This window comes from Miniopterus schreibersii, assembly GCF_964146895.1.
Source record: "Miniopterus schreibersii genome assembly, chromosome: 10".
Classification (NCBI taxonomy): Eukaryota; Metazoa; Chordata; class Mammalia; order Chiroptera; family Miniopteridae; genus Miniopterus; species Miniopterus schreibersii.
Window position 1 is genome coordinate 60605222 of NC_138110.1, and position 26709 is coordinate 60631930.

A 26709-nucleotide genomic window follows, 5' to 3' on the forward strand; every position below is an offset into this window, starting at 1 on the left:
CTCTCACATGGATGTTTCTCTCCCACTCTCTGAAAAGCATTAGAAAAAAATATCCTCAGGTGAGGATTAAAAACAAATAGCCCCATTTTGTGGCGAGGGTAAAGGTGAAGCCACTTGGCAGTCTTACCCATGCCGAGTGACAGTACTGGGCTGCAGTTTGCGCACTGTAATGGTGCGGGTCGTCCTTTGGCGGGCATGTGCAGCCCCTTGAGTTCTGTTCCTGGCTGTGTAGTACTCCCAACCACGTTTTCTCAGCGAGTCTCCAGTGGAAGAGACTGCCTGCGTGGCTCCTTTGTGGTGGCCGCCCCTCCAGGAGCCTCTGGTGGCAGAACCTCGAAGGTGAAGGGTGCTAGGCGTCTCCGCTGCGCAGCTCTGTCACCCGCCGGCTGGGCGACGCCCCAGGGCCGTGCAGAGCGGCGGCGAGCGGGTGGGGAGGGGCCTCGGCCGCCTCGCGGGGTGGGAGGCGCTGCGGGGCGGGCCCGGGCCTGCGCCGGCGCCAATAGGCGGCGCCCCCCATCGCCCCAGTGCTGGGCGGCAACCGCAGCGCGGCCAGAGCCCCGAGCCTCGGCCCCGCTAGAGCCGAGCGGGTGGCGGCGCCATGGCGTGCGCCGGGCTGCTCACTGTGTGCCTGATCCGGCAGCCCGCGCCCCAGACCCCGCGCCTCCCCACGCCGGCCACCGGGTCCGCGGGACACGCGCTCTTCCAGGATGTGAGTGGGGAGCGGGTGGGGGCGTCGGCTCTCCTGGCCCAGGGGGTTGGCAGTGCCTGGTAGCGTCTCCCCAGGTCTTATCTCTCCCTGTGTCTCGCTGGGTTCTGTCTCTCCTTGCCCCTGTCTCGGTGTCTCTCACTGTCTTTTCCCTGTCTCTGTCAGTGTCTCTCCCTCCAGGTCTGTTTGGGGCCCTGCCCCTGTCCCTGAGTCTCTGGCTCTGATCTTGCTGCCTCTGTTTCCATGTCTCCCTTCTTTATCTCGTTGCCTTTGTGCCCCGTTCTCTGTCTCATTCTTTCTCACCCTCTTGTCTCTGGTTCAGTATCACTGCCTCTGTGCCCTCCACCCCCTGAACCCACCCGTCTGCGTCTGGTGGGGTGGAGGCTATCAACACTTGATCACCAGAGCAGTTGCAGCCCCAGGGTGGGCTGATCCAGAGGGCCTAGAAGAATAAGACCCTTAGACCTGACCCAGGGTCCCACAGTTGGTCAGGGCTGCCCACGATCATCGTCTGTGGTTTGTACACTCCTCTTGTGGGTGGCAGGTGGCATGCAGCCCCCATGGGCGCCAGTGTGGAGCAGCCTGGCCTGGCCTTAGTCACTGCCCTAAGCCCCTTCCCCTCCTTTCACCCTAGTGCTCAGTCTTAATCCAGCCCTCTCATGATCCCACTCTTGGAAGCTCCTGCCTGTGGGGAAAGCTGTACTCCTGTCCCCTCCCCACTGCCCCCAATGACTCAGCACCTTGACCACAGTCCTGGCTGGAAGGGACCTGACCCTCCCATATCCCTGATGGAAAAAACAAGGCCTGAGGAATTAGGGGTATGTGCAAGATCACACATGGAATCGGGTATGCTAGAATTGGTCCCAGGTGTCCTCATTCCCAGCTTATCCCTGTCTCCTTCCCCAGTATCTCCATCTGCCCCAGCCAGGCCACACTAGGCTACTGTGTGACTTCAAGCCAGTGGTGGACCTTCTCTGAGTCAGGCTTCTGGCTAGTAGTTGGATTCATCCCTGAGCCTCACGTATACTAAGAAAACAGCTGAAGGGGAGTGGCATTCATAACCTGGAGCTGATAGGGGCTCTCTGTCCATGCTTGGGTCTGCCCCTCCTTGCCAGGCTGCTGGTCCCCTTTGTTGGGCTCCTTTGGGTGACCTGGGAGTCTCCAGTCCCTGAGAGAGACAGCACCATGACTTGACTCTGTGCCTCTATGTTTACCTTCCCCTGTTGCCCTTCATCTCCGCTCCGTAAATACAATCCATCCACCCTTGCTTTTCACCACCCGCACTCCCACCTGCATGCACACAAGTATACACACACACACTGAGTCAGCCTCATAGGAAGCCCCAGCCCTGGAAGAGTTAACCCCAGTCTTCTCTTCAATGTCCTAGGGTGAAAACTGAGGCACCCGCAAAGGAAAGACAAGTATACAGAAAAACAGTCAAATAGCTGAGAGCGGGCAGAGTCTGGGATGGACCATGGCGGCACAGCACAGTTGAGGGTTCAGATCTGGGACCGGTGCCCAGGAGTCTCAGGCCGCATCTTGGCCCATCTCCCCATGTTCATCAATCTGGGACTGTGCCAAGGGCTGATGCATTAGACAGAAATCAGGATAGACTCAGTGTGGGAGATGGGGGTGCAGGGAACTGGCTTGGAGTACCCCCCATGAGGCCTGGCCCTGCAGGAGAAGTGAGCAAGCAGTTGGACCTGCTGTGTGCTCTTCCTCTGCCCCTTCATTGGAAAAGCTCCTGAAGGGCTGAGCTGGGCAGGGAGTGGGGACTAGGCTGGGCAGGAGGAAAGGCTAGGTGGGGGGCAGGCTGGTCAGCTGGGCCCTGTTTGAATGGGGCGGAGGTCTCTTACATCCAGACCCCACTCACCGCTCCCATCCTTGCCCCTTTGTCCTCCAGGTTTTCCGCAGAGCCGACAAGAATGGTGAGTGTGGCTTCCCCTGCACCCCACAGTGGGAGGGAAGGTGGGAGATATCATGAAGCTCGGGAGGGTTGGGGCTTTGGGGGTACAGTCTAGAATGGACAAAAATCTTGGGGGAGTCAAAGGAATCAATCAAAGCATCATTCCCAAGGGAAGTGCTGGTTTTTTTGTTTTTTAAAATATATCTTTATTGATTTCAGAGAGAGGAAAGGAGAGGGAGAGAGAGAGATAGAAACATCAATGATGAGAGAGTCATTGATCAAGCCCACAACCGGGCATGTGCCCTGACCTGGAATCGAGCCACGCCCGGCTGGGCGGGAAGCGCTGTTTTGAGCCAGGTTTGGCAGGATGGAGAAAGGAGGGAATGTGTTTAGCCGGAGGCTGAAAGTAGAGGTTTACTTTCAGGTACAGGGTTAGGTACCTTCCTGTATATGACCTTGTGTTTTTCACCCTATTTCATAAAGGAGCAGGGGTCCAGAGAGGTAAATCAGGTTGCCTGAGGTCACACAGCCTTTAAGTGGTGGACCATGAACCCAGCTCTACATGATGCTTGGCCCTAGGCTCCCTGTGTGAGAGGCTGAGAAGTGTGGGCTAATGGAGATGAGGTCCTGTGGGGAATTTTACTCTTAGATTTTTAGCAGGTTCAGTAACTTTCCATATGACCAACCATCTGGATCCAGGGACGGCCTGGGCATGATAAAGCTGGCTCTAGGAATCAGCTCCTTCTCTCCTGGGCCCTGGGCAGTCTCAGACCTGGGTCTGGGAAAACCTTGAAAGCTAAAGCAGGGGACCCACAAACAGGTTACTGCCCATAGATGATCCAGAACAGCCCACTGTACCGATTGGCCAGTTGAGGATCTGAGCTGAGGCAGCCAGTTAATCTTGACCTCACTTCCATCTGGGGTCTTGTGTTTCAGCCTTCTTGAGATAGGATTGTGTCCCCACCCTTTGGCCCTTCTCCTTGGGTCTCTTCAAATTGATGGAGACCATTTGTCCCAATCCATTGATCAGGATGCACAGTCTCATTTGGATCAAAGCATTCTGTCTGCTTCCCCTGCTTAGAGACCTTACAGGCCAGATCCCCAGTGTCTTTGGCCACCCCATTCAAGTGCTCTTAGCCTTTGCTACATGCCCCCTGTGACAGGGAGGCCATTCCCTCTGGAGCCAGCCTGCTGCTTCTTACAGGGGCCCCAACCCTTGGGAAGATCTCATCAGCCTCCCTGTGGCTTCTCTGTGAAGGTCCTGGGTCCAGAGCACAAAGGTTCTCTCCATCCTGGGGCCAGGCTGGTCAGCATGTGGGGAGGCTCTCAGCCCCCCAAGTCCTCTCAGTGATGTCTAGGCCCTACCATGGTCTGTGTCCCATGAACAGGCTGCTGTTCATTTGTTTCTTCACGTGGCAAACATTTATTGAGTCCCTACCCAATGCCACATGTGTAATGTGTAATGCCCTGCCCTTTGGGTGCATGCAAAGTGGTCCCTGTTGCCCCAAATGGGCATCTCTAAGGGCTCCAGCCCTTTGTCCCCAACAGCTAGGGCCCCGAAACTCAGAATCCCATTCCACCTGGCTGGGTGGGTGTGATATGCTGTGAGGCCTTTGGGGGGCCTGGACCCGGTGGCAGGGGTGCAGCCAGGGGTCAGGGTATCGATTCTGTTCCCTGTCCACCCACCAGATGATGGTAAGCTCTCATTTGAGGAATTCCAGAATTACTTTGCTGATGGGGTTCTCAGCCCTGGGGAGCTGCGGGAGCTGTTCATCGGCATTGATGGACATTCCACCGAGTGAGTACGAGCAGGAGATGGAAGAGCCGTGGGTAGATGTGAGGCCAGGTTGTCTCAACCCCACTCTGTCCCCTGCTGCTTTGGTTCCTTATGGAGGACAGAGGACAGGAGGAAAGGGAAGGTAGGGGGAGGGGTGTCAGGGCTCAGTGCCAAATTTTACCCACCCACTTGCTGCCTCCCTGGCTCCAGCCTTGCCCATCACATTGCTTCCAACTGGGACCCTAAAATAGCCAGGCCTGAGTCACCACCCATGGTTCAGCCCACAGGTGCCTCCCTCCTCATTGCCGTTTCCTGCAGGGACCAAAGGATTCCTGGGGACAGCTGGGCCCCCTGCTTCCACCCATGGATGCAGGTGCATGAACATGCACACATCTCGCCACATGCACTCCCACGTCTACAGGCCTTAGCACAAGTTTACATGCTTTCCTCCCCATGCTTCCTCACATGGGTACAACACATACACAGCTATCCCTCCCTCTCATTTCCCTTCCTCCCTCATCTCCTTAGAATAAATTCAAGGCTCCTGTGTGCCCCCCCCCCATTCTGAGGCTTGGCCTGGACCCTTTGCCTTCACCCCTCGCTCCAGGCACTACAGTCAAATTCCTTGTCCTTCAAGGCCTGACAGGCAGCTGCTCCTCTAGGAAGCCTTCCTTGACCTACCAATTAATACCCCATGCCTTCTCTGTATTTTCCCAGCTCTGGCTTCCCCTTCCCAGCTCTGACCACTCCTCTTTGGCCTGGGGCCACAGTTGTCTCTTTTGGACTAAAATTCCCTTGGAAGCTAAGAATGGGTCTGAGTTTCTGCCCTCAGAGAGTGTTTGGTGGGGCAGTAGTATTCCTGCCCGTCCCCCTCAGCCCCACTGCCTCTGCCCCACTGAGCAACTTAACCTAGGGTGGAGGCAGGAGTTGCCTCCTTGTCAGGCTGAGCTGGATGGGGAGGGGGAGAAATGTTGGCTTCAAAGTCCCAGTTCACCAGGACCAAATGTGGGGGTCTGAAGGGCGCCTTCTCTTTTCCCTGCAGCAATTTGGAAACGGAGAAACTGTGTGGTGAGTAGGCCAGTGGAGCTCTTGTCTCCCAGAACCTCTGGTCAGGTGGGTGTGATAAGGGGCTATTGCTGGTCTCCTGAAAGAATAGGACGGGCTGGGTTCAGAGAGGCCTGGTTGGCTGTCAAGGAATTCTGGGTTGGGTGACGGGTTGGGGTGGGAATTTTTGAGCAACCCCTCTGCCCACAGACTACTTCTCAGAACACCTGGGTGTCTATCAGCCTGTGCTGGCTGCGCTGGAGTCCCTGAACCGTGCAGTGCTCACTGCCATGGACACCACCAAGTTGGTGAGTGAAAGAACTGATATGATGGGTGGAGGGCCCAAAATGAGTGCAGGGGTGTTTGCTGTGCTGTGGGAGCCTCCAGTGCCTTAGGGCTATGGAGCTAGAGGGCTGGGTTCAAATCCTGGCTCTCCCACTTTCTGTTTGTTCACCTTTCCATCTCTGGGTTTCAGTTCCCTCATCTGTAAATTGGGGGTAAAAGTACAGCCTGCCTCTATACACTTGTGACAATTAAATGAGAATGAAGGCAGGGCCTTTTGTCTGTCTTGTTCTGTATCCCCAGCCTGGCCTGAGGACTTTAGGGAGTATTCAGGCATGTGTTCACTCACGTGTGTGTGCATGTGTGGATGTGTGTGCACAAGCATAAACAGTGCTTATAGGCAGGGCTCCAGGCCTTTGTATGGTGACTTCAAAAAACCCACAAGCCGCCCATGCCTTTGTGTGTTCCTTTTAAGAGATGTCTGCACTGCCTTTTGTCCCATAACTCTTAATAAGGGGGTAAGGAGGGAGCAGTGAGCGAGCCTGGGATTGTGCCTAACCTTTTTATAGAAGAGGAAACTGATGCCCTCAGCCAGTGGATGATCAGCTGAAGACAGTGCTTCCCCTCTGGTTGCTTTCACAGGGATTTAGTCGCTTTTCAAAGGGTCACCCCTTGTGGCCTGGCATGGGATGGGAATCCAAATGGTATATTATGAAGGGTTGGCATGTTGTGGCAACTTCTGTATCTGTGGCTGTACACAAGTGTGGGCATCGCCTTCCTTATTGCCATGGAAACAGGGTCCAGGGTCCTGGGTGTGGGCAGCTGGAGTGGCATTCTCTGAGCTGGCACTGGTTAGGAGGAATTCAAACTGCAGGTCACAGTGAGGGTCCCAGACCACCTCCTCCTGGCCCAGAAAGGGATAGGGGGTGACCCATCACCACACGATGACTCTGCTAGCTCCAATCACCTGAGACTTTTATCTGGCATTCGATGCCTCTGTTAGAGCTTCAGCTCAGCCTGCTAAGCCTCTGCCTCTGCAGCCCCCTGGTGGCACCACCCCTTCCAGTCCAACGTGACTCAGTTGAAGACTTTGTGCACCAGCCTGGAGCCACACTCCTGGTACATGGCCCGGGTCATCCATTGGCTTTGGAAGTTCTGCAGTGAGGCCACCATGGAGCCACCTGTCCACACTGCCGTGCCTCGCCCAGGCTTGGCCACCAGATGTGGCTGCAGTGCCCCATAGCCGTGCTGCTGGCACTGGGCTTCCAGCTCTATCTCCAGGCGCTCAGTGAAACCAGGGAAAAGTGTGGAGCCACCAGCCAGCACCACAGTGTCAGCCAGCCTCCTCCGCAGGGTTCCAGGCACGCTCTTCAGTGCCCAGAAGGCCAGTGTGGGCAGTCCTGGCTCCGCGTGGCCTAGCAGAGCAGGCTGGAAGATGGGTTCAGGGCAGCGGAAGCGCTCGCTGCTGAGGCAGACCGAGCATCGGTTGCCCAAGCAGAAGCTGGCTGGCTGGTGGCGGCCAGGGTTATGGAGGTCACCTTCAAAGTCCAGCGACACGTAGCAGCAGCGCTTCTTGAGCTGTGTGATGGCCTTTCGGGGTAGGGTCTGCCGCAGTAGGTCAGGGCACGCTGCCACCAGCAGATCCCGCAGGTAGCGTGACAGGGTGGTGCCTGCCACCTCCAGCCGGAAGGTGGCCTTGTGCCAGGAGTGGCCCGCATAGATGGGCGTGGCGTGGCACACGCCCGCACCGGCCTCCACTGCCAGCCCGCTGAACGCTCCGGTGGAGCAGAGCGCCAACAGCGCCGTGCTGGCCATGTGGCACGCGGGCACCGCCAGGGCCTCGAACAGCAGCTCGGCCACCCTCTCGCGGCTGGAGGGCGGCGCCGACGGCGAGTCGCTCACCAGGACGGGCCACTGCTCCGGGCGCACCCGCAGCCCGCCCACCAGCAGGCGCTCCCAGAGCCCCTCCAGCGCCTCCCAGTCCACCACCACGCCGTGCTTGACGGGGTGCGCCCGCTCGCGGCCCGCGGGCAGCCGGCCCCCGCTGGGGCTGGGCGCGGGGCAGGAGCTCTTCAGCACCAGGCGCGGCTGCTGCTCGCCCGCGAAGCCCGCCTTGGTGAAGCCCGAGCCCTGGTCCACCACCACGGCGATGCGGCCCAGGGAGGGCGCCTGGCGGGCCCGGCGGCTCCCCGACGCCGACGCCACCTTCTGGGCGCCGTCCGCCCCGAGGGGCTCGCTGCTGCCCCGCCGACCTAGGTGGAGGCCCGCCTTTCGGTCCCCTCCTCGGTGGACTCCCGCAGTTCTTGGCTCTGCCCTCTGATGGGGGGAGGGGGGGCGTCTCTTTTCAGCTGTGGGCTCCGCCCTTAGGCCTGAGGCCCCGCCTCTGGTTCAGGTGTCAGCTTCCCCGTCCCTTCGCGGGCCGGGCTCCTGCAGTTGCTGTCCTGGTGCCCGCGTGGCTCCTGGTGCCCCTTAAGGCTCCTCCTTGCTCTCGGCCCCGCCCCGTCTGAGGACTGACTGGCCTCTGCTGTGTGGGCCGCCCCTCAGCCCCTGCAGGGGTGGATGAGGGTCGGGTTGGCCCAAATCCTTTTAGATGCTGAGAAGCCGCCAGGAGTAGCTCTCAGAATGAAGGGGCCTTGTGGCAATGTCATCCGGACCTATATACCCTCCTTGGGGACTCAGGAGTCCAGCCCAGTTGAGCCCCTGGCAGCGTCTTGGACCTGTCACCTGGGCTTGACAAAGTAGTTCTTGTTGTGGAGGTGGGAGGGGGTCGTCAGAGAAGGGAGGAAAAGAACTTGGATCCCACTAATTGTGACCTCAGTCCTCAGCACCTGCTGTGCTTCCGCAGCCCTCTCCCCCGGTGAGAACACCCTGGACCCATCCTCTCTCCTGGGACAGGGTCAGAGGCAGTAATTTGGGCACCCTGGGGTCTGGCTGCAGGTGCACAACACAACCAATCTGATTCCTTCCCCAAACCACTTCAGATTATTTAATGTACTGTGGCCAAATGTAGGGCTCCTCCCCTCTCAAAATTTTTTTTCTTAATCCTTACCTGAGGATATTTTTTCCATTGCTTTTCAGTGAGAGTAGAAGGGGGGGAGGAGAGAGAAACATCCAAGGGAGAAAGACACATGGATTGGTTGCCTCCCGTACAGTCCCTGACCAGGGCAACCAAGGTACCAGAGTATGTGAATCGAGCCTGGGACCGAAATTTCAGTCCTCAGGCTGATTCTCTAACCACTGAGCAAAACTGGCAGGGCTGAAGAGAAAGTTCTTAATCACAGATCTATCTACAGCCACTCTGAGTTATCTGTGTGGTCATCCTCGATGGGCCCATGCAGCCCACAGAGGGGCTCTACCTTCAGGGGCTTCCACCTCTGGACTCTTGTGGGCCTGAGTTTGTGACTCAGTTCTGAAGCTGACGCACTGCAAGCAAGTCCTAATCTTTCTGAGCTCAATTTCTTCCTCCAAAGGGTAGTAATCCTCACACACCAGAAAGAGGCCAATTCTGGTCTCTGCGGAGTCTCATTCTCTTTAGGACCATTTTGGTTGCAAGTTGAAAACCCATTCACATGAGTGTAAGCTAAAATAAGAATTTTTTTACAAGGTTCTTGTATGTATTATGGCTACAAAAGGCAAGGGTGAAATCAGGTTTCAGGAACAGACGAAACTGTGGGGAGCCCAGGATGTGCACGGGCTCTGCACATGTTTTTATTCTGAAGCCTGGTTTCAGCCTGTGCATGTTCATGTACAGTAGTCTCTTGGGAAAAAAGAAAGCTTTAAAAAAAAATTGATTTCAGATAGAAACGTCAATGATGAGAGAGAACGACTAATCTGCCCCCTGCACATCCCCTACTGGGCATCGAGCCCGAAACCATATGCCCTTGCCCGGGAATCTAACCCGAGACCCTTTGGTGCGCAGATCAACACTCTTACTGCTTAGCCACGCCAACCAGGGTGAAAACAGTTTCTTATAGCTCCTGAATTACCGTCCAAGGGAAGGGTCTGACAGGACCAGCTTGGGCCCGTGGCTTATGGCCAGGCGGTGTAGCCACATTGAGGAACATGGTTACCCTGATTGTAACCATGTGGATGGTAGGGAAGGGTCAGTTCTTACAAGCAGCAGGGGAGATGCTATGGGTCATGCAACCTCCAGCATGATGCAGGCGATGTGGAGGGGATGTTGACAGTAACGAAAGTGCATCTTCAGCAGAAGCTGGACCTATGGCTTTAGTGAGCTGGGACCTTCACCTGCTGCATCTGTCCCCAAAAAGACATGATAAGGTTGGTTGTCAGTGGAAAGCAGGCTGCAGATTTGGGAGGGCTGGGGAGGCTCTACGTTCTTGAGCTGGGTTTGGGATCCAGGACCGTGAAGAGAAGCAATGCACACATCAGATGTGCTGGGCCTCTCATGGGTGAATTAGAGAGGCGATCCTCAAATTGGAGACCACAAGTGGCAATATAGCCAGAGCAGTGATGAGGGTGGAAGTCACTGAGAAGCCATAGAGAGGAAGACAGGTTGGGGGTGGGCCTGCGCATCCCAGTAATAGGTTTGGGTGTTTCCCTGTGGGAAATGGAGAACCAGTGTGAACTTATGAGCAGAGTGATGCCCTATAGACAGTTGAGTGAAGAAGAAGCCTTTGGCTGCAATGTGGAGAAGGGGATGGAACAGGGTAGGTTGGGAGACAAGTGACTGAGCTGCCTTGTGGGTCACCAAGCAGAGAGGGATAGCAGTGAAGGGTCAGGAGGTGGAGGCACCCCAGCCTCTCCTCCTGGGCCCTCTCACAGGCAGAATGTGAGTCTCAGGCCCCACCCCTACTGACAGTAGGACCCTCACAGTTCTCCAAGGTGCTGGCTGTTTGCCTGGGACCCTCCTTCTGCCCAAGGACGACTTGCGAATGCTGGGGACTCTTGGAGATGTCATGCCCAGCGTGGCCAAACCTGGATTTGTCCAAGCTCACCTCCCTTGGGCCTGCAGACTGGGCGAGGTCTGACCCGGGCCTCGAGTTGGGAGGGGGGGGGAACAGCCTCCCTTCACTGTGGTAGGGTGTCCCCTCCCGAGGGGCAGAGGTTCTGAGCTTTGGGTCACAGATAAGAAGAGGGCAGTTGTCTGCCGACTGTGGCCGTTGTTCAGCCCTGTCTCGCTCTGGCGCCCCGAGACCTCAGACAGAGCTAGCAGGAGCCAGGGCTGCTATGCGCTCTTTATTGGGCCGGGGGAGCCGGGCCAGGTGCCCAGGATCCTGGGCAAGGGCAGCGGCGCCGCTTGCGCGGGGGCTGCGGGGTGGGGTCGGACGCGCTGTTGGTCACCAGGCGCGAGCAGAGCCGCGCGCGGCGCCCCGCCCCCGGCGGCCGCAGGTCTCGCCGCCGCGGCTGCCCCGGGGTCTCCACTGCGCGCTCTCGCGCGCCCGCCCTCGTGCCACTCTGCGCCGTCGCCCGCTCCTCGCATCCTGGGGGGCGCCGCTCGGGACCCCACCAGGGCGCCCGCCGAATCCTCGCTCGGCTGCGCCGGCCGCGCGCCCGGGCCCGCCGCCCCCTCGGCCGGCAGCTTGTCCTGAGCGAAAAGCAGCACGATCCTGGGCTGGGAATAGGGCGGCCGTGTGAAGGACGAGATCGCGCCCCGCCCTCTTCCTGGGGACCCTCACCCGCTCTGGTCCTATCTTCCAAGAGCCTGCCCTCTACGTGTCCAGGACTCCTGCCATCCTTCTATGGCCGGGACGGGGTCCCCATCCTGCCCCATCACGAGGGACCCTGCCTCTCTTGGAAACCCTCACCCATCCAGGCCGACCTGAGACCTTGCTCGGTCCACCGTCATGGCATCCCTGCCCGCCCTCCCGGCCTCGATGCTGGGACCCTCACCCAGAGCATTTGCCCACTTGAAGAGGGGAAAGTAGCATATTTTGAGGCTGGGGACTGGAAAGGGGGCATAAGGACACTCCTGGTGCTCACAGACCAGGGATACCAACCATGCCAGGACCTCCACTCCACCCATCCATCCACGTTGTGAGAATCCCCTCCTGCCACCCTTCTGACTCCTAAGTCTCATCCACCTCCTGGTTTCTGGAATCCCTACCTTCATTTCTGGGCTTTTAGGACCCCATCCACACCCATGTGGGTTTCTGGGACCCTCATCCTCAAGAGGGATTCTCTAACCTTATAGGCCATGCCCCTAGGACTTCAGACCACAACGCCTAGACTCCCAGCATCCCCTCCTGCCCACCTGTCCATGTCCCCCTGACCCCCACCTGCCCCTACCCCCTGGCACTTACGCCTGGCTTCTGCCTGAAGTGGCTGAAGAACTGCTGTTTCCCCAGGGTCGTATCCATATCAGGTAGCCTCTCCCTGCCAACCTGCTTGGGCACTTTGGTCCTCTTGTGGGAACTGTTGTTTCCCATGGCAGGGCTGGTCAACACTGGGGTCCACGGCCCACTCTGCTCTGCCCTGCCCTCTGGCTAGACGCCCCCTGCCCTAGCATTGACCCGGAGAGGCCACATTATGACCTCATCAGTCAACCTCACCAGCTCCCGGCTCTGAGCGTCTCACAGAACCCACAGGTGAATCTTGGCTCCATTCACTCCATCTGTAACTCCTGGCCTTGGTTTCTCAGGTGTAAAAGAGCTAGTGATCATAAATGAGGCCATTTCATTATTGGGCTGGGTCCAATAATGAAGGTGCTTAGTGAGGAGTACAGAGGAATTTTTGTGGCCTGAGTTTGAATCTGGCTCTGTCACTAACTAGTTGTGTGATCTTGGCCAAGGTATGAATTGCTCTAGGCCTCAGCCTTCTCATCTGCAAATGGGGTCAATTATGGTTCCTGTAAGTTGTTATGAGGGGTAAATGAAATTCTGCTTGGAACAGGGCCTCGTACAGAGTAGGTGCTTGTGTCAGCTGGGTTCTTTGGTTGCAAGCAACAGAAACTGACCAATCATTTTAAGTGCCCAAAATGGAATTTATTGGAAGGATTTTAGAGAGCTCAGAGTGTGGCCAGGAAGTCTGGAGTAGGATGGAAGTCTAGAGAGAGGACAGAAACCACTGGCCTGAGAATGAGAGGACCCATCCTCCCCTCTGTCCTTGCCTCCCATAGGCCTCCTCAGAAGCTTGGCCCAGCAGAGTCCACCTATCTGATGGCTGAGCCAAGGCAGGTCATGGGAAGGAGACAAAGCCCCTGATGGGGCCCCTCGTAGAGGGAAGGCAGGCACCTGGACCATGGCTCCTGAGGGCCTGGTGTGTGGTCTGCCTCTCTCTCTTCAGCTCCTAATAAAAGGTGCTTAGTGTTTGTTATGTGGATGAGTGAATGAATGAGTGCATGCATACAAAGACTGAATTTTCGGCCAGCTGGTGAGTATGGGGCCACATCACACCATCATTTTGCCTCATGTGTCAAAATAGGTCTTTGGATATCCTGTGACCTGCCCTACCCCTAACCCCCGCCAGCCTAACTCTGCAGGGGCCTCACTGGCTGAAGGTGGTGGCCCCAATATGGAAAGTGGCCTTGGGGCCCAGAGAATGTCAGATGCTTCCCTGTAAATTGGCTTCATACTTCCCAGAAAGGGAAGCCAGGCCCTGCTCCCAGTCCCTGTGCCCTCCTGCTTATGCCAGGTCTGCAGGCCCCTCTTTATGCTGCCACTGTTGCTCTGATGGGGAGGGGGTCCCCATTCAGAAATACATGCTTGGGGCCCAGAGGTGCTGACTGTGCTGTGCCTCTCTGCCCTCAGGAGTATGAGCGGGCCTCCAAGGTGGACCAGTTTGTGACACGCTTTCTACTGCGGGAGACGGCGAGCCAGCTACAAGCCCTGCAGAACTCGCTGGAGGGGGCGTCAGATACCCTGGAGGCCCAGGCCCGTGGGCCATGGTATGTGAGGAGCCCTGCGGACCTGCAGGTCCAGTTCATGAATACCCATTATCTCCACATGCCAAATCCTTGGCTCTATCGCATCGCCTATTTCAGCAGACTGGAGTCAGAATTCTTGTTCTGGGGCAGGGAGGCCAAACAGTGTGAGAGGCTGGCTAGCTTTGAGGCTGGGGCCTCAATGTCCCCCAGGACCCTGTCTTGTGCCACCCATGCCTGGCCCTTTGTTGGGGCCCCAGTCCTTGGCCCTGAGGGCCTGCTGCAGTGGTCTGAGCCTCTGCTTCCCTTAGGTCGGATGAAGAGAGAGAGGAGGCGCAGAGCAGACCCCGAGGCAGCCGGCGGGCAGGGCGCAGGGCCTTGTGGAGCATCAGCCAGTCGCCTAGCTGGTCTCCTGGCTCCTCTGACACAGGTGTGCCTGAGGTGGGGTGGGAAGGCTGCCTGAGGAGGTCCAGGGCAGTGTCCCCAATGCCTGCTCCTCCGCTGCCCCTCAGTTCATCCCGAGAGACCTCCCAGCCTGACTTGCGCCTTGCTCGCCACCCCCAGGGCGGAGTTCGGAGGCCGAGATGCAGTGGCGGCTCCAGGTCAACCGTCTCCAGGAGCTCATCGACCAGCTCGAGTGCAAGGTGAGCGGCCAAGCGGCCAGTGCCCCACGGGGGTGGACCTTCCCGGAATCTGCTGGAGACCGGCACATGCTGGGTGCCTGGCCCACACTCTGTGCCCCTCACAGGCCCCCTGGCTGGAACCCCTACATGAAGAGGAGCTCACCAAGGGGCCTGACTCGGTGAGTCTGGGGAAGGGGTAAGCAACTGGGTATCAGGGGCTGGGTATCATGAAGTGAGGGGCTCACAGGGCCAGCTCCCCCACTGGCTTCTGCCTTGCACACATACCCCCTTCCCCAGCTTTGGCCCAGCCCTCATCCCCTGGGCCTGGCAGGCGGGTGCTGGGTTCTGGTCCTTGCTCTATGGCTCCACAGAAATCACTGGGCATCAGTTTCCATTATCTGCATTTCTGGGTCAGGGGCAGTATGGATGGAGGCTGGAGGGGGCAGCAAGAAGTGGTGGCATACTGCAGGAAAGAGGGGCAATGAATGGACCAAGGCCGCGACCTCGGTGATGGGGAGAGGAGGAGTCGGATGTTGGGGGCCAGGTTGGGGCAGGATCCCGTCCTGAGGGTGAGCCAGGTCTGGTGCAAGTCAAGCAGGGGGGGCCTCCTGGAGGCCACAGCCAGTCCCTCACCTGTGTCCTTCCCTACGCGAGCTGACTGGGCTGTCCCTCTCGCCAGCACATCCTTGTGGCCCAGAGGCAGGTACAGGTGGCAGAAGAAGCCCTGCAGGACTTCCAGCGTGCCCTGCGCTGCTACATGGACTTCACGGGGGCCCAGAGCCATTGCCTGCAGTGAGTTCCTAGCCACCTGGTGGGCCAGCCAATGTCAGGGATGAGCAGGGAGGAGCCTTGGGGCATCTCGGGCCAGGGCTCCCATTATATACCCCTGGCTGGGTGGGCAATGGTCGTAGCATCTCAGGCCTGGCCTGGCCATCTCTTTGGCTCTACAGTGTGTCTGCCCAGAAGATGCTAGACAACGCCTCCTTCACCCTGTATGAGTTCTGGCAGGATGAGGCCTCCTGGAGAAGGTATGAGTGGTGGTCTAACAGCTAATGTTTATGTAGTATGGGCCCCGGAGTGAGTCAGACCTGGGTTCAAATCTTCCTCTCCTATTTATTGGCTGTGTGACCTCAGGAGAGTTACTTAACCCTTCTGAGCCCAAGTGGCCTCCTTTCAAAATGGGAGTGATAACAGTTCCATCCTAGTTTGAGCCGAATGAGATGATGTGTAAAGAACTGAACTCAGAACCAGGTACACAGTAGGTGCTCAATGAATATACATTGTCACCACTGTGTTACATCCTATGTCAAGCACTTGGGTGCTACTTCATATAATCCTCACAGTATCCCAGTACAGAAACACTATTGTCCCATTTCACAGAGAAGGCTGAGGCTCAGAGACAGTGTGAGGAAGGACTGGGATCTGAATCCAGGCAGCAGGACTAGGGTGGGAGTAGGGAGCTCTTAACCAGGTGGTCTTGATCTTTGGGGAACTAGCTCAAGTCCACTCCCTGGCCCTCCCCAGGCACCAGCAGTCTCCCTGCAGTAAGGCCTTCCAGCGCATCCTCATTGACCACTTGCGGGCTCCGGACACCCTCACCACTGTGTTCTTCCCAGGTATGCTGAAGCCCCTGACTCTCTCCATAGCCCTGGGACCTGAGGAGGGGCAGTGGTCCCCTGATGGCCTCTGACCCCAACCTCCAACCCCCAGCCTCCTGGTGGATTATGAATAATAACCGAGCCTGACCTGCATTAGTCAAGGACCCTGGGGCCCTGCCTGCCTCCTCCTGGAGCTTCTGGACTGGCCAATTCTTCACCAAGACCAAGGATGCTGCTGCTCCTAGACCTGGGGCCTGGCTCTCAGAGGCCTCCCAGGCCAGCTGGTGGAGAGTCTCTCAGCCCAGGGATCAGGGACTGGGCTGCCTGCTTTCTATTTCTTTGTTTATCAGTGTATTTTATTGTTTGTAGCTTTGGTCTCTGAGGCACTCTGGCCTCTACCTGGCTCAGGAGGCCTGGATTCTGGTCCCCTCTGCCTCTGCCTTGCTATGTGACCCAGGGCAGATCCCTTCCCTCTCTGGGTCAGCCTTGGGCTGTCTGGCTGCCTAGTGGGTGCCCTGCTTTCTTCCTGCTGTCTTGGGCCAAGTTCTGCTCTTCCTCAACCAGCAACAGAACCAGGGCTGATGCTCAGGGACCCCCACCCCTACCCTGAGCCTTGACCCCTGAGGCTGGGCTGAATCTATCTGCAGTGTGGGGCAAGGACCTGGGTGTCCCCATCACCCTCCTGGGCTGGCAGGCTTCTGACTCTTCAGCGCCCTAGAGTGCACCAGACACATCTGGAAGATCCTGGGTTGGTTTGCATGTCATTTGCATATTATTTGCATGTTCATGCCCTCCCATACTCAGGACACTATGGGAAACCCCAAGGTGACTTTGCCAGGTAGCAATAATTTGGGTCTAGAGTCACCTGCTGTCCCCAGATACCTCTGAAGCTGAACCCCAGCCCATGACCCTAGCCCAGAGACAATAAAGGCAGTGGTCACCTCTGGTGTTGCGTCCTGTCTCTCCTTGGCAAGAAGGCCAGGCTGTGGGGCTGGTTTGCATCTCAGACCACAGGCTCAGGACAGGAAGCCTTTCTTCAGAAATCAAGCCGTTCCCATCTCAGACCCCCTACCTGCAGATGGTGGCAAATTCATTGCCCCAGACCCAGGATCCTCAATTCAGGGCCCTCACCCCCACAAGTCCTGGCTCTGGGAGTAAATATGTTCTGCCCACAGCTAGGGGTGCTAGCCTCACCCCAACCTTGCCAAAAGGGTGTGCAATGGAATTGAGGGCTGAGCACAGAGCCCTCTAAGGGTGCCAGATAGAGCAGTTGGATTCTGTGAAACCTGTCCCCAGACAGAGCCTCCCTCTCTGCCCCTCCTCACCCCTTCCAGGCCACCCCGCTGCCCGATACAGAGCAGGCCCAGTCCCAGGGCAGTAAAGGCCAAGTAGGTCTGTCCAGCCTCTGGGGGAACCTTGGAGCCATCTGGGGGCATGGAGGGCAGTGACTGACACTGACAAGGGCTCTAAAGGGGGCACTAGGCACTATGAGAGGGAGCACAGGGTGGCCTCTGACCTTGCCTGAGGGGAAGGAGTGCTTCCTCACTGACCTGAAAGAAGCCCAGCAGTGGGCTGTGGCCAGATGAGGGGAAAGTGGGCTGAAGCAACAGCCGGAGGTGGCAAGGCCTCAAAAGTGCTTCATCCCGAGGAAGCCGAGGTAGGTTTTAAGCCAGGAGTGACTGGGCAGTGGGCTGAGTGACATTTCACCAATGTTTTGAATGCCCTGGTGGTGCCAGGTCCTTGCTGGGCACAGGGGCATGGCCAGGAACGCAGCTCAGGTGGTAGCAGCTCAGGGTGGACGTCCTAGTGGGACTCCAGGCAGGGTCTTCCCTGAGGATTTTCCCTGTGACCCCTGCCGGGGTGAGACTCAGCCAGCGCCCTGCCAGGCTGCCCTCCTGCCACCCGCTTCCCAGGCTCCTGGCGGCTCCTAGAAAGTGCTGCCAGCACCTGAGCCCCTCGGCTCTGGGTGAGAGTGAGGAGGTTTCAGTGTGCGTCCTTGTTAGAGCAGAAGCCCCCCCGGGGGAAATAGTTGTGCTTTCTGTTCTGTATTGATCCGTGTTTCCTCCACAAAAACAGCAATAGCAAACCCTCAAACTAAAAAACTTCCTGTTGCCGTCTTTGAACAAAGATGCTAAAGTCCTCAAGGCGACCTCTCAAGGGCCTCCTTAAATTTTGTACCTTGCCTACCTCGCTCTGCAGTGGAGTTGTAAAAGTTAACACCTTTAAGAAATATGTCTTTATTGATTTCAGAGAGAGGAAGGGAGGGAAAGAGAAATATCAATGATGAGAGTCATTGATCGGCTGCCTCCCGCACACCCCCGACTGAGGATTGAGCCCCAGCCCTGGCATGTGTCCTGACCGGGAATCAAACCGCCATCTCCAGGATCCTGGGTCGATGCTCAACCACTGAGCTGGGCAAAAGTTAACACCTTTAAAAAAAAGAAAAGATGGCTGTGCCCTCCCTCCCTCCCTTGCTGATGGTTAGTGGTGTTAGGGAGGATCCTGTGGGGTCAGAGAAGGGCTCTTGAAGATGCTGGTGTTTGCTTTGAGCTGTGAAAGATTAGCAGGGGTCTCCAGACAGATGTGAGGGGTGGATAGGCACTGAGAACACTGTAGACAAAGGGAGCAGAAGGTGGGACCATGGAGTGTAAGGGGCTGGAGGTGAGCCTTGGAGGCCAGGCCAGGAGGTTGTCAGATGGGAATTTCTGGGTAGCTGTGGGCGCTGGACTGCAGATGAGGCTGGAGTTAGAGCCACAGGAAGAACCAAGTTCTGAGCTGGAGCTCTGGGGACACAGAAGAGATCCTCAGGCCTTTTACATTTTGCCTACTTTACACAATGGGGGGCAAACAAGCCCTCCTTCATCTCCATCTTGCCATCCCCCTACCCTCCAGGGGTTGGCCACCATCATCTCTGGCCTGGAAGACTATGGTCACCTCTTCATTGGGCTTCTTGTCCCCACCTGACCCTCAACAGTCCATCCCCAAAATGGAACAGCAGAGGGGGCTTTCAAAACATAGCCATGGTGACCACACCCCTTGGACTAAGACCTTCAGTGGCCCCCCACTGCCTTCAGTATCAAGATCAAGTTTGATTTCTTGACTTGGCATTCAAGGCCCTTAGCAATCAGCCCCCATTCCCAGTATGTGCAGCCCTGTCCCTAAAGCACACTCCAGATGAGCTGGGCTATTTCCGATCTCAGTCTCCCCCACTCTTGCCCTTTGTTCTCCCTCCCACCCCTGCTTACTACAGAAATGCCTTCTTAGCCTTTATGGAGCAGGTCAAAGCCGCCAGGTGTGGGTTACCTTTCCCAATCCTTGCCCTCAATACCATGCTCTTGGCGGCTCTTCAGCTCATTTCAACAGCCACTGGGCACCTGCTTTGTGGCAGGTGCTGGGGATGGTGAAATGTCCCAGGCTGCTGATAGTGCCCAGGTCAAGGGTAGTCAGAGTACTGAAGCTAGGAGAGCTCCCGGCTCCTCCTGCTCACTGCCTCTCCCCACCCTTTCATCCACTCCCTGCACCTGCCTCCTCACCTGTGCCAGGGATCACCTGCACACATTCAAACCTGTCCTGGGGACTGGCCTAGTGCCAGGCCAGATGCTACAGTGTAGGTGGCTGCCACTGGCCTCCAGCTTTCAATGAGAAACACGCTTTAATACAGCCTCTCAAGGGGCGAAACAAAGGGACTGAGAATTAGGCAGGACTTCGAGAAGTTATCCTCAAAACAAGACACCGGGTCTAGGCAGGATGCTGGGACAAAGAGGGATCCTCAGGGAAGTCACACACTGGCAGAGAGAGAAGCAGGTTGTGACGGCAGCGCCTGTTTACAGGGGCTTCCTGGATGCTAGGGCGATTCCCAGGTGATCACAGTCCACCTCACAACAACCCAATGATGTAGGCATCATTAGCATGCCGAGTGTACAGATGAAAGCAGAAGCCCCATGAAAAATACCTTGCTCCAGGCCACACAGCTGGATCTACTCCCTGGCACCAACAGCTGTTTGCCATCAAGTGTGAATAGTGCTGAGGGAGATCTTGGGCATCCTCTGATGATGGAAACCTGCTCAGAGCTAGAGGACAGTGGCAGCTGTAACAAAGGGGCTGCAGGATGGCAGATGCGGCAGCAAGAGCGAGCCATGGGAGCACAGCACAGGGTTCTGGTGTGGGCCATCCAGGGCCCAGCCCTCGGAAGGTAGGTGGTGGTAGGGACAAGGCCTGATCATTTCTGGAACTTCCTAGGAAGGCACCCAGAGAATATTAGCTAAACTCATGGGGCAGAAAAGTAGGCTCAGAAAAGGTGTGCAAAGGAGAAAGGAAAAGTTGCTGGGGGTGGGGGGTGCCCCATAGGAATCCGGCCTGTAGGTGGAGGCGGCAGAGGTAGCATGTCTGGCTTTGTCCACAAGAGGGCACCCGGCACCAGGCAATGAAGCCTGAAGCAGTCCTGGGGAATGGGCGGGGGGGGGCTGGTTGTTGGTTTCCCCACCCCCCCACCCCCCCTCCCCGGGAGGATCTGGATACACCCAACTCACGACGCTGAAATTCCAACAGTTAGAAGCACGCACAGCCGGGCAAGATGGCTTTAGATCGAAGCATGTTTGCTCATTCTGAGATTTTATCATCTGAGGCCAATTAGCTCCCTCTGCTGAGAAACACGAGTCGGTAGGCGCCTTGACTCCATACTTGGTAAAATTTGAAAGGCTTCTTCCCTAGCAACCTACCTTCCGGAAGAGATAACCTATTTTCCGTCTCTTTCTTGGTCTATGACAAAGAATCTTGTAGTAACGCTTCACTCATTTTCAGACTCATCGAATCTGTTCGACAGTGCGCCTAGCATTCATTTCAGTGATTGTCATTTCCAGAATTCTATTTTCAAACCTGCCTAGTTTCATTTTTACTTAAGCTTGATTATTGCTTTGTCCCTCCCAGATTAGAGGCCCTGGGAGGGCTGTCTGCCTAGTTATTTTTAGTCTCATACTTTTTGCCAATTTCTAGAAGTTTCAGTTATTTTATATTATGTATCTAATAATATCAACATCTGAAGTCCCAGCGGTCTAAACTGATCATTGTTCCTGCTGACTCTTGCTTAGAGTGGCTCATTTCATTGCATGTTCAGTAACTTTTTTGAATAGTTTATAACTGGTTGATACACAGCATTATGATTACTTTGGTATTTTTCTCTAGAGGATTTGCATTTTTGCTTCTGCCATACACCTGAAAATACTATAAGACAGAATCACCTTAATTTCTCAGCCTAGGGATTCTTTGACCTCTGGAGAAATGAAAATCTGAACCTCAGCCCCGAAGAGAGCAGACAGTCTGGTCAGATTCTCTCCAAGTAGGGGCAGAGAGGTTTCCTGCTCAGTTCTTTGCAGACAGGCACGTTTTCCCTGCTTGTCTTTTCACTGTGGCCACAGCCACGCCATCTTGCCTCTAGCCTCAAGGAGATGTCTGGGTTTTTTGTTCTTGTATAGGCTCAAAGCCTCGCCTCATGTTTCCCCTTTCGGGAGCTGATCAAACTTCACTTCGCAGAAGTTCTTTTGCTGCCCTGCACAGGTTTCCTCTTTTGTATTTAACCTCCTTTGTGGCTTCAGTTTACTCAAGTTTTTCCTGGCCCTTGGGGATTTCCTACACTTTCTTATATGTGACCTCAGCAATGCAGTTACAAGTACACTCATTAAAATTTATCGGCATCTGGGTGTTTATGGTAATGGTAGATTTTTTTAGTCTGCCATTCCTATAGGAAATTTAACACAGCATTTTACCTTATGATCACTAGAGCCCCTGGGATCTTTTTTACAGACTGGATTCCTGACCTGGCTACCAAATGTGGTTTCTGTTGTAGGCCGAGAGTCACAAGGCTGAGATCCTGTCATTGTTTTAGGTGGTGGACTGCAGCGCTGGGCAGCTGTGGAGAGATGCAGTTGGCCATATGTGCATGCAAATCACACAGCTAAGCCCCCACCTTGCCTTCTAGGGCCAAGGCCACAGCCTAGCTCTTCTCTCTACCCTGAGGTCTAGTAACCCACCCCTCCCTTTGCATTTTTGAGGCCTGTGAAGTTGGTGGTGCCAATAAGAGTCTAGGGAAAGGCTACTCAGAAGTAGGGTTAGGGTAGAGGCCAGACCTAGATATTCAGGGGACAGAGTGAGGTTGGGGCCAGGGCCTTAGGAAGTGAGACCTCAGGTCACCGGCTAAGGAACTGGACTGACAGCCAAAGGCTCCATACCCACAGGTGTGCACAGGTGTCCTGGCACAAATCTGTCATGTTGCAGCTGACTTGACCATCAGAGCCCTGGAAAGTATAACCTGGGGCCTGTTGGAGGCACAGCAAACTGGTGGGCTTCCAAGGAAAGCAGTTTGAACACATGCTTCAAGGACCTGAGCAGTGTTCAGTTCTAGAAACCTCACTTCAGAAAATTATTCCAAAGAAATAAATCAAGCAAAGATGTTCAGTTCAGTATGCTAGACAGGAAAATGGGAAAGCAACCCAACTGCCCAACAGGAGGTGAAGGGTTAAGAAAATTATGGCCTTGATTAAAGCAGACAACCATCCAGCAAGTAAACAGGAAGGCAAAGAACTTATTTATGATTTAACATCAGTGTAAAAAGGACATGAAAAATTTCAAACTTTCTGTGGTTGTAGCTTCCTTATTAAATCGCTTAAGGGTGAAGCAGCTAACAAGGGACTGGGAGTCTGGAGGCTGTTACTGGCACTAGCCACAGGCCCACTGGGGGCGGGCAGCCCGGTGGGGCCTGGGCCCCTCAGCTGGCTTCCCAGAGGCCCAGCAGCTGGACCATCTCCTGAGCAGTAGATCCTGGGTGCCCTTTAGGCCATAGCAAGGGCCACTGGAGGTGTCCCGCCTCCAAGACTGGGGAAGAAGGGGGGGAGGACACAGAGGCCTGCCTGCGGGATGTCTCACAGTGTATGAACCACCTCCCCTCCCAGTCGCATTCCAACTTAAATCAAAAAAGGAATATAGCCTTTTTATTGACTACTTTAAGTAGAACAAACTAAATACATATTTAACAGTTTTGGTTCATTTATACAGTACATTAAATAAGTTATGCACAGAGTTAAGTAACAAAAGTTCCTATCAGAGAAATGACAAAGCACAGAAAAATCAGACTCTACCGCATCCTGTGGGTGGTTTCACATTCATCGTCTCCCTTTAAAAACCACGCTTGGAGGCTGTTTTTCTTATTTACTTATATTATTGGCTTTCTTTTATAAATGGAGCTTTTGTAGTCTCATCAGGAACTTGGAAATCTGTGAAAGTGGACCGAAGGCCTTTTAGCCAAACAGCACTTTCAACTACTCGCCTAATGCTTATTGCTGCTTCTCTGACGACTCCCAGGCAGGGACAGGGCTGTCCCTGCTGGCCACTAGCCACACACACCCTATTTGGTATAAGCATCAGTGAGTGTACACTGGGCAGCAGGGGCTCTGACCAGATGGGGTCTGCAGGGGAAGCACCATCTCCATGGCTGAGGAGGAAAGGGGGGGATGCAAGGCCCGCTGCCCTCAGGCCTCCTAACCTTCTCCTGGCCCTTGGCGGAAAAGGTCACCTGCACCATCATCTTTGGAAATGAGCATGTCAATACATGTGGGCAGAGGCAGGGAGTCCGTGTTTTGGTTTCACAAGAACTAGACACCCAGAGTTGGAAGAGCCCTGTTGGGCAGCTAGCCCAGTGCCCCACCCCACCCCAGCAGGACTCCTGACAGCTGGCTGTCTGCCCACGCTGGAACAGCCCAGGTTCCTCTGGCTTTTCTTACATTTGGTTCAAGCGCACCACCACCCCGTTCTCTGCAAAGAACTAAAAAATAATAACTTTAAGAAAGTTGGCTTGGCCTACTGACCCAGGAGTCTAGAAACCAGTTCTGAAGAAAGCCTCCAAGATGCGTTCTATATTAAATGGTTTATTCAATCCACACTCCCTTCCGCAATTCCCAGGACAACAGCCACCTGGTCACTGCATATGCTTTCATTCTGAAGAATTCACTACCATGCATTTCCAATTTGTATTGTTGAACCTTCAAATCCACCTGCTGAGATCTTTTCTGGAAACACCCAGAACAAGGTCTACACCCTCTGCAAGCAGGTGACTATAAATTGGACTTTGGAACAGGCCGCATGAAGTGTAGATTTTCTGTCTGGAAGCTGAAGATGTTCACATTGACACCAAGAAGTGAGGCGCTACCGGTAGACCAAATGGCCTGGACGGGCCAAGAACATCAGCGTGCAGAGGGCACACTGCAGCCAGGGCCGGACATGGACCCATGCTGGGTAGACATGTCATGTTTCCAGGCTCAGATCCATTGAGAGACACATATCACTCAGCGCTGTCCAGGAAAATACCCACTTGCTGTGACCTTAGAGCCGCATGATCCCTGGAGCTGCAGAGCCCTCCCACGAGGAGCGCTCACACCTCATAAAGTGGCGGGCTGGCTATTCCTGCGCAGGTAGGATTAACAAGCTTCTTCCGGGGTCAGTTTTCACCACGGGGTAGAGTCAGGCATGCTGCAGGCAGTGGGCACCCAGAAGGTGACTGAAGATCTGAGGAGCCAGCCCTCGAGTATTCCTCGGAACACTGAAAGATGGCTCCCACGCTGGCCATTTTGGGTCTTTCCTGGTTCCTGAAACCATTTCTCACTGGGCAGGACAATGATACGCCATCACCTGTCAGTGTCCCTCAGTGGGCGATGCTGAACGCTGGCCTCATCCTCCAGATGTGCTCTGACCATTGGGCAGGCTCGTGTCACACTTGCTTTTGACTTCTAGGGTAACATCGAAGAGCCTGTGACTGCCCTGACAACACCTTCAGTACCATCACTCTGAATCCTTCTGCCTTTTTGTCCTCCAAAATATTAGCTATAAAAGTTGGTTCTCTAAGCAGCCTGATTATATAAAAATATTTAAGATCCAACTAGATGAAGGTGGGAAGCCTGAACTTGCACCTCCAACCTGGTAGCTGGGGTGGTGTCAGCAGAAACTGGAAACCAAGTGGGGAACTCTGACTCATCCCTGCCTCTCCAGCCCCATCACCCCACCCCAAGACAATGCCGTTCCTCCACCTAACCAGAGAGCTGGAGAATTTCAGAAAGGAGGGAGCTAGAGAAAGGGATTCTTTGCATCTAAACAGTAAGTCCTGAACAGATGCCTGCAATCCATGTGTGAAAGTGGCCAAAATTAACACAGAAGGTCTGAGAACTGAACTAGTGTGGAATACTGCCCAGGCTTCCAGTGTGGACTCTGGGTAGCACATGAGCAAAGCAGTGACTCGCATCACAAAAGCTCTGAAAACTAAGCTGTCACAGGAACCACAGCCCACAGAGTCTGTGAGGACCTGACAACTAAACCCTCAGCTTAAGAAAATGGCATCTTGATGATAGTATTTTGGGTCTATTCCGACCAGGAAAAATCTACCTGACTGGTCTTGTGGCCACTTAAAATTAAAGAACCTGCCCTGGCCAGTTTGGCTCAGTGGTTAGAGCATCGACCTGTGGACTGAAGAGTCCTGGGTTCGATTCTGACCAAGGGCACATACCTCGGTTGCAGGCTCAATCTGCACACGCGGGTGGCAACCAGTCGATGTCTCCGTCTCTGTCTCTCCCTTCCACACTCTGAAAAGCAATGGGAAAAAAAAAAATCCTCAGGTGAGGATTAAAAAAAAAAAATTAACGAGCTGCCTAGGTGTTCATCCTACTTACTAATGAAAAGACAGACCTGGTGGACGCCATGAGACACTTTCTTGCTGTAACTGATTTATAGGCTCCATGGCCTCCTTATGGGACATTCCACATCTTATGAAAATGTAGGCAAGTCCCACCTGGGGTGCTGACCTCATCCTTGTTAAAGTCAGAACACCCCACCAACTGCTGTGGCTTAAAGAATTCCAAATCAATGTAACATTACTGTTATTCCTTCTAGGGGGACACTTAACTTTGTGCAATGGAAATATAGGTATTTTAAAGGTACCTTGTACTGAGTTTCTTTACAAGATAGAAAATCCTTGGATGAGGTAAATTAGGGACTAGAAATTCTTAAAGATACACCAAATGCAAGGACAATGCTACCTATGCTGATTACTTCTCCTTTATAGGACTGTAGCTTCTATTTCACTCTTGTCAGCTCACAGAAGGGGACGACCTAAAGCTGGGCTTTCAAGTGCCAGCTGGAGCAGGGCTGACCAACTCATCCCAACTAATTCTGGGAGAGAAGGTGCTGGAGGCGTGGAGGAGGAGAGGTCAGGAGAAAATGTGTGTGGCAGTTCTTAACATTTTATAAGAGGTTTAGGTGATGTCATATTTGGAAAGCCAGGTCAGCAGCTGGAAAACTCCCTGAAGACAGGAAGAGAAATTGGTCAGGCTCTCTCAAAATGATTCTCACGTTTCACAAAATTTCTTAGCTCAAAGTGGGAACGTATCAAACATACAAGAAGGGAATCTGAGATTGTGTGCCCAACAATAAACTGATGTAGTTATGCATAATGACATGAAACCATGAGGTCTGAAGAATTCTTTCCAGTCCAGGAGGGCTGCTCAGAAGTGACCAGGCCCTGACTGGTGAGGGAATCCTAGTCACACCACACCACATCCTATGGGGCAACTGTGGCTTAAGAGGCGCCAAAGAGACCGCAGGAAGGAGATCCACACGGTGATCTGGACATGCACGGTCTGAGATAAGAGGACACAGAACAAGAAGACTGTGCAAACAGCCAAGTGGTGACAAAAGGTTCTGCGTTTCCAACAGATGATCCATTCAATAACATGACGATAGTAGTTGGCCAACATGCTCAGAGAGAACAGACTAATCCACACTGGGTCTTGTTCTCCCTCAGACCAATCCATGCGCTGGAAACTATTTTCTGCACAAGCAAAATCAAATGAGAGAGAAAACTGGGTCCCAAACTAAAGTAGCCAGGCAGGTTGGAAAATCTTGTCCAAAATGATCT

The 26709-nt window shown here is 54.8% G+C and overlaps 2 protein-coding genes across 4 annotated transcripts; one reads left to right on the forward strand and one right to left on the reverse strand.

The window, feature by feature from the left end:
- The first annotated feature begins 523 nt into the window (after positions 1-523).
- NECAB3 (N-terminal EF-hand calcium binding protein 3) lies at positions 524-16704 on the forward strand. Of its 3 annotated transcripts, XM_081149418.1 has the most exons (13): positions 524-709; positions 2610-2634; positions 4302-4410; positions 5432-5457; positions 5644-5741; positions 13425-13561; positions 13849-13967; positions 14102-14181; positions 14286-14339; positions 14840-14952; positions 15111-15188; positions 15685-15776; positions 15871-16704. In XM_081149418.1, the coding sequence occupies exons 1-13, from the start codon at positions 599-601 to the stop codon at positions 15903-15905; spliced, it is 1077 nt and encodes a 358-aa protein (XP_081005544.1). In that variant the 5' UTR covers positions 524-598; the 3' UTR covers positions 15906-16704. The 3 variants fall into 3 exon arrangements, with proteins under 3 accessions (XP_081005544.1, XP_081005545.1, XP_081005546.1); XM_081149419.1 differs by lacking the exon at positions 15685-15776 and having other exon boundaries at positions 15807-15898; XM_081149420.1 differs by lacking the exons at positions 4302-4410; positions 5432-5457 and having other exon boundaries at positions 546-709.
- On the reverse strand, positions 6793-7530 carry ACTL10 (actin like 10; the record flags this gene model as incomplete). Its single annotated transcript, XM_081149265.1, has 1 exon — positions 6793-7530. One exon carries the CDS (start codon positions 7528-7530, stop codon positions 6793-6795), a length of 738 nt encoding a protein of 245 aa, XP_081005391.1.
- Positions 16705-26709: the final 10005 nt, after the last annotated feature.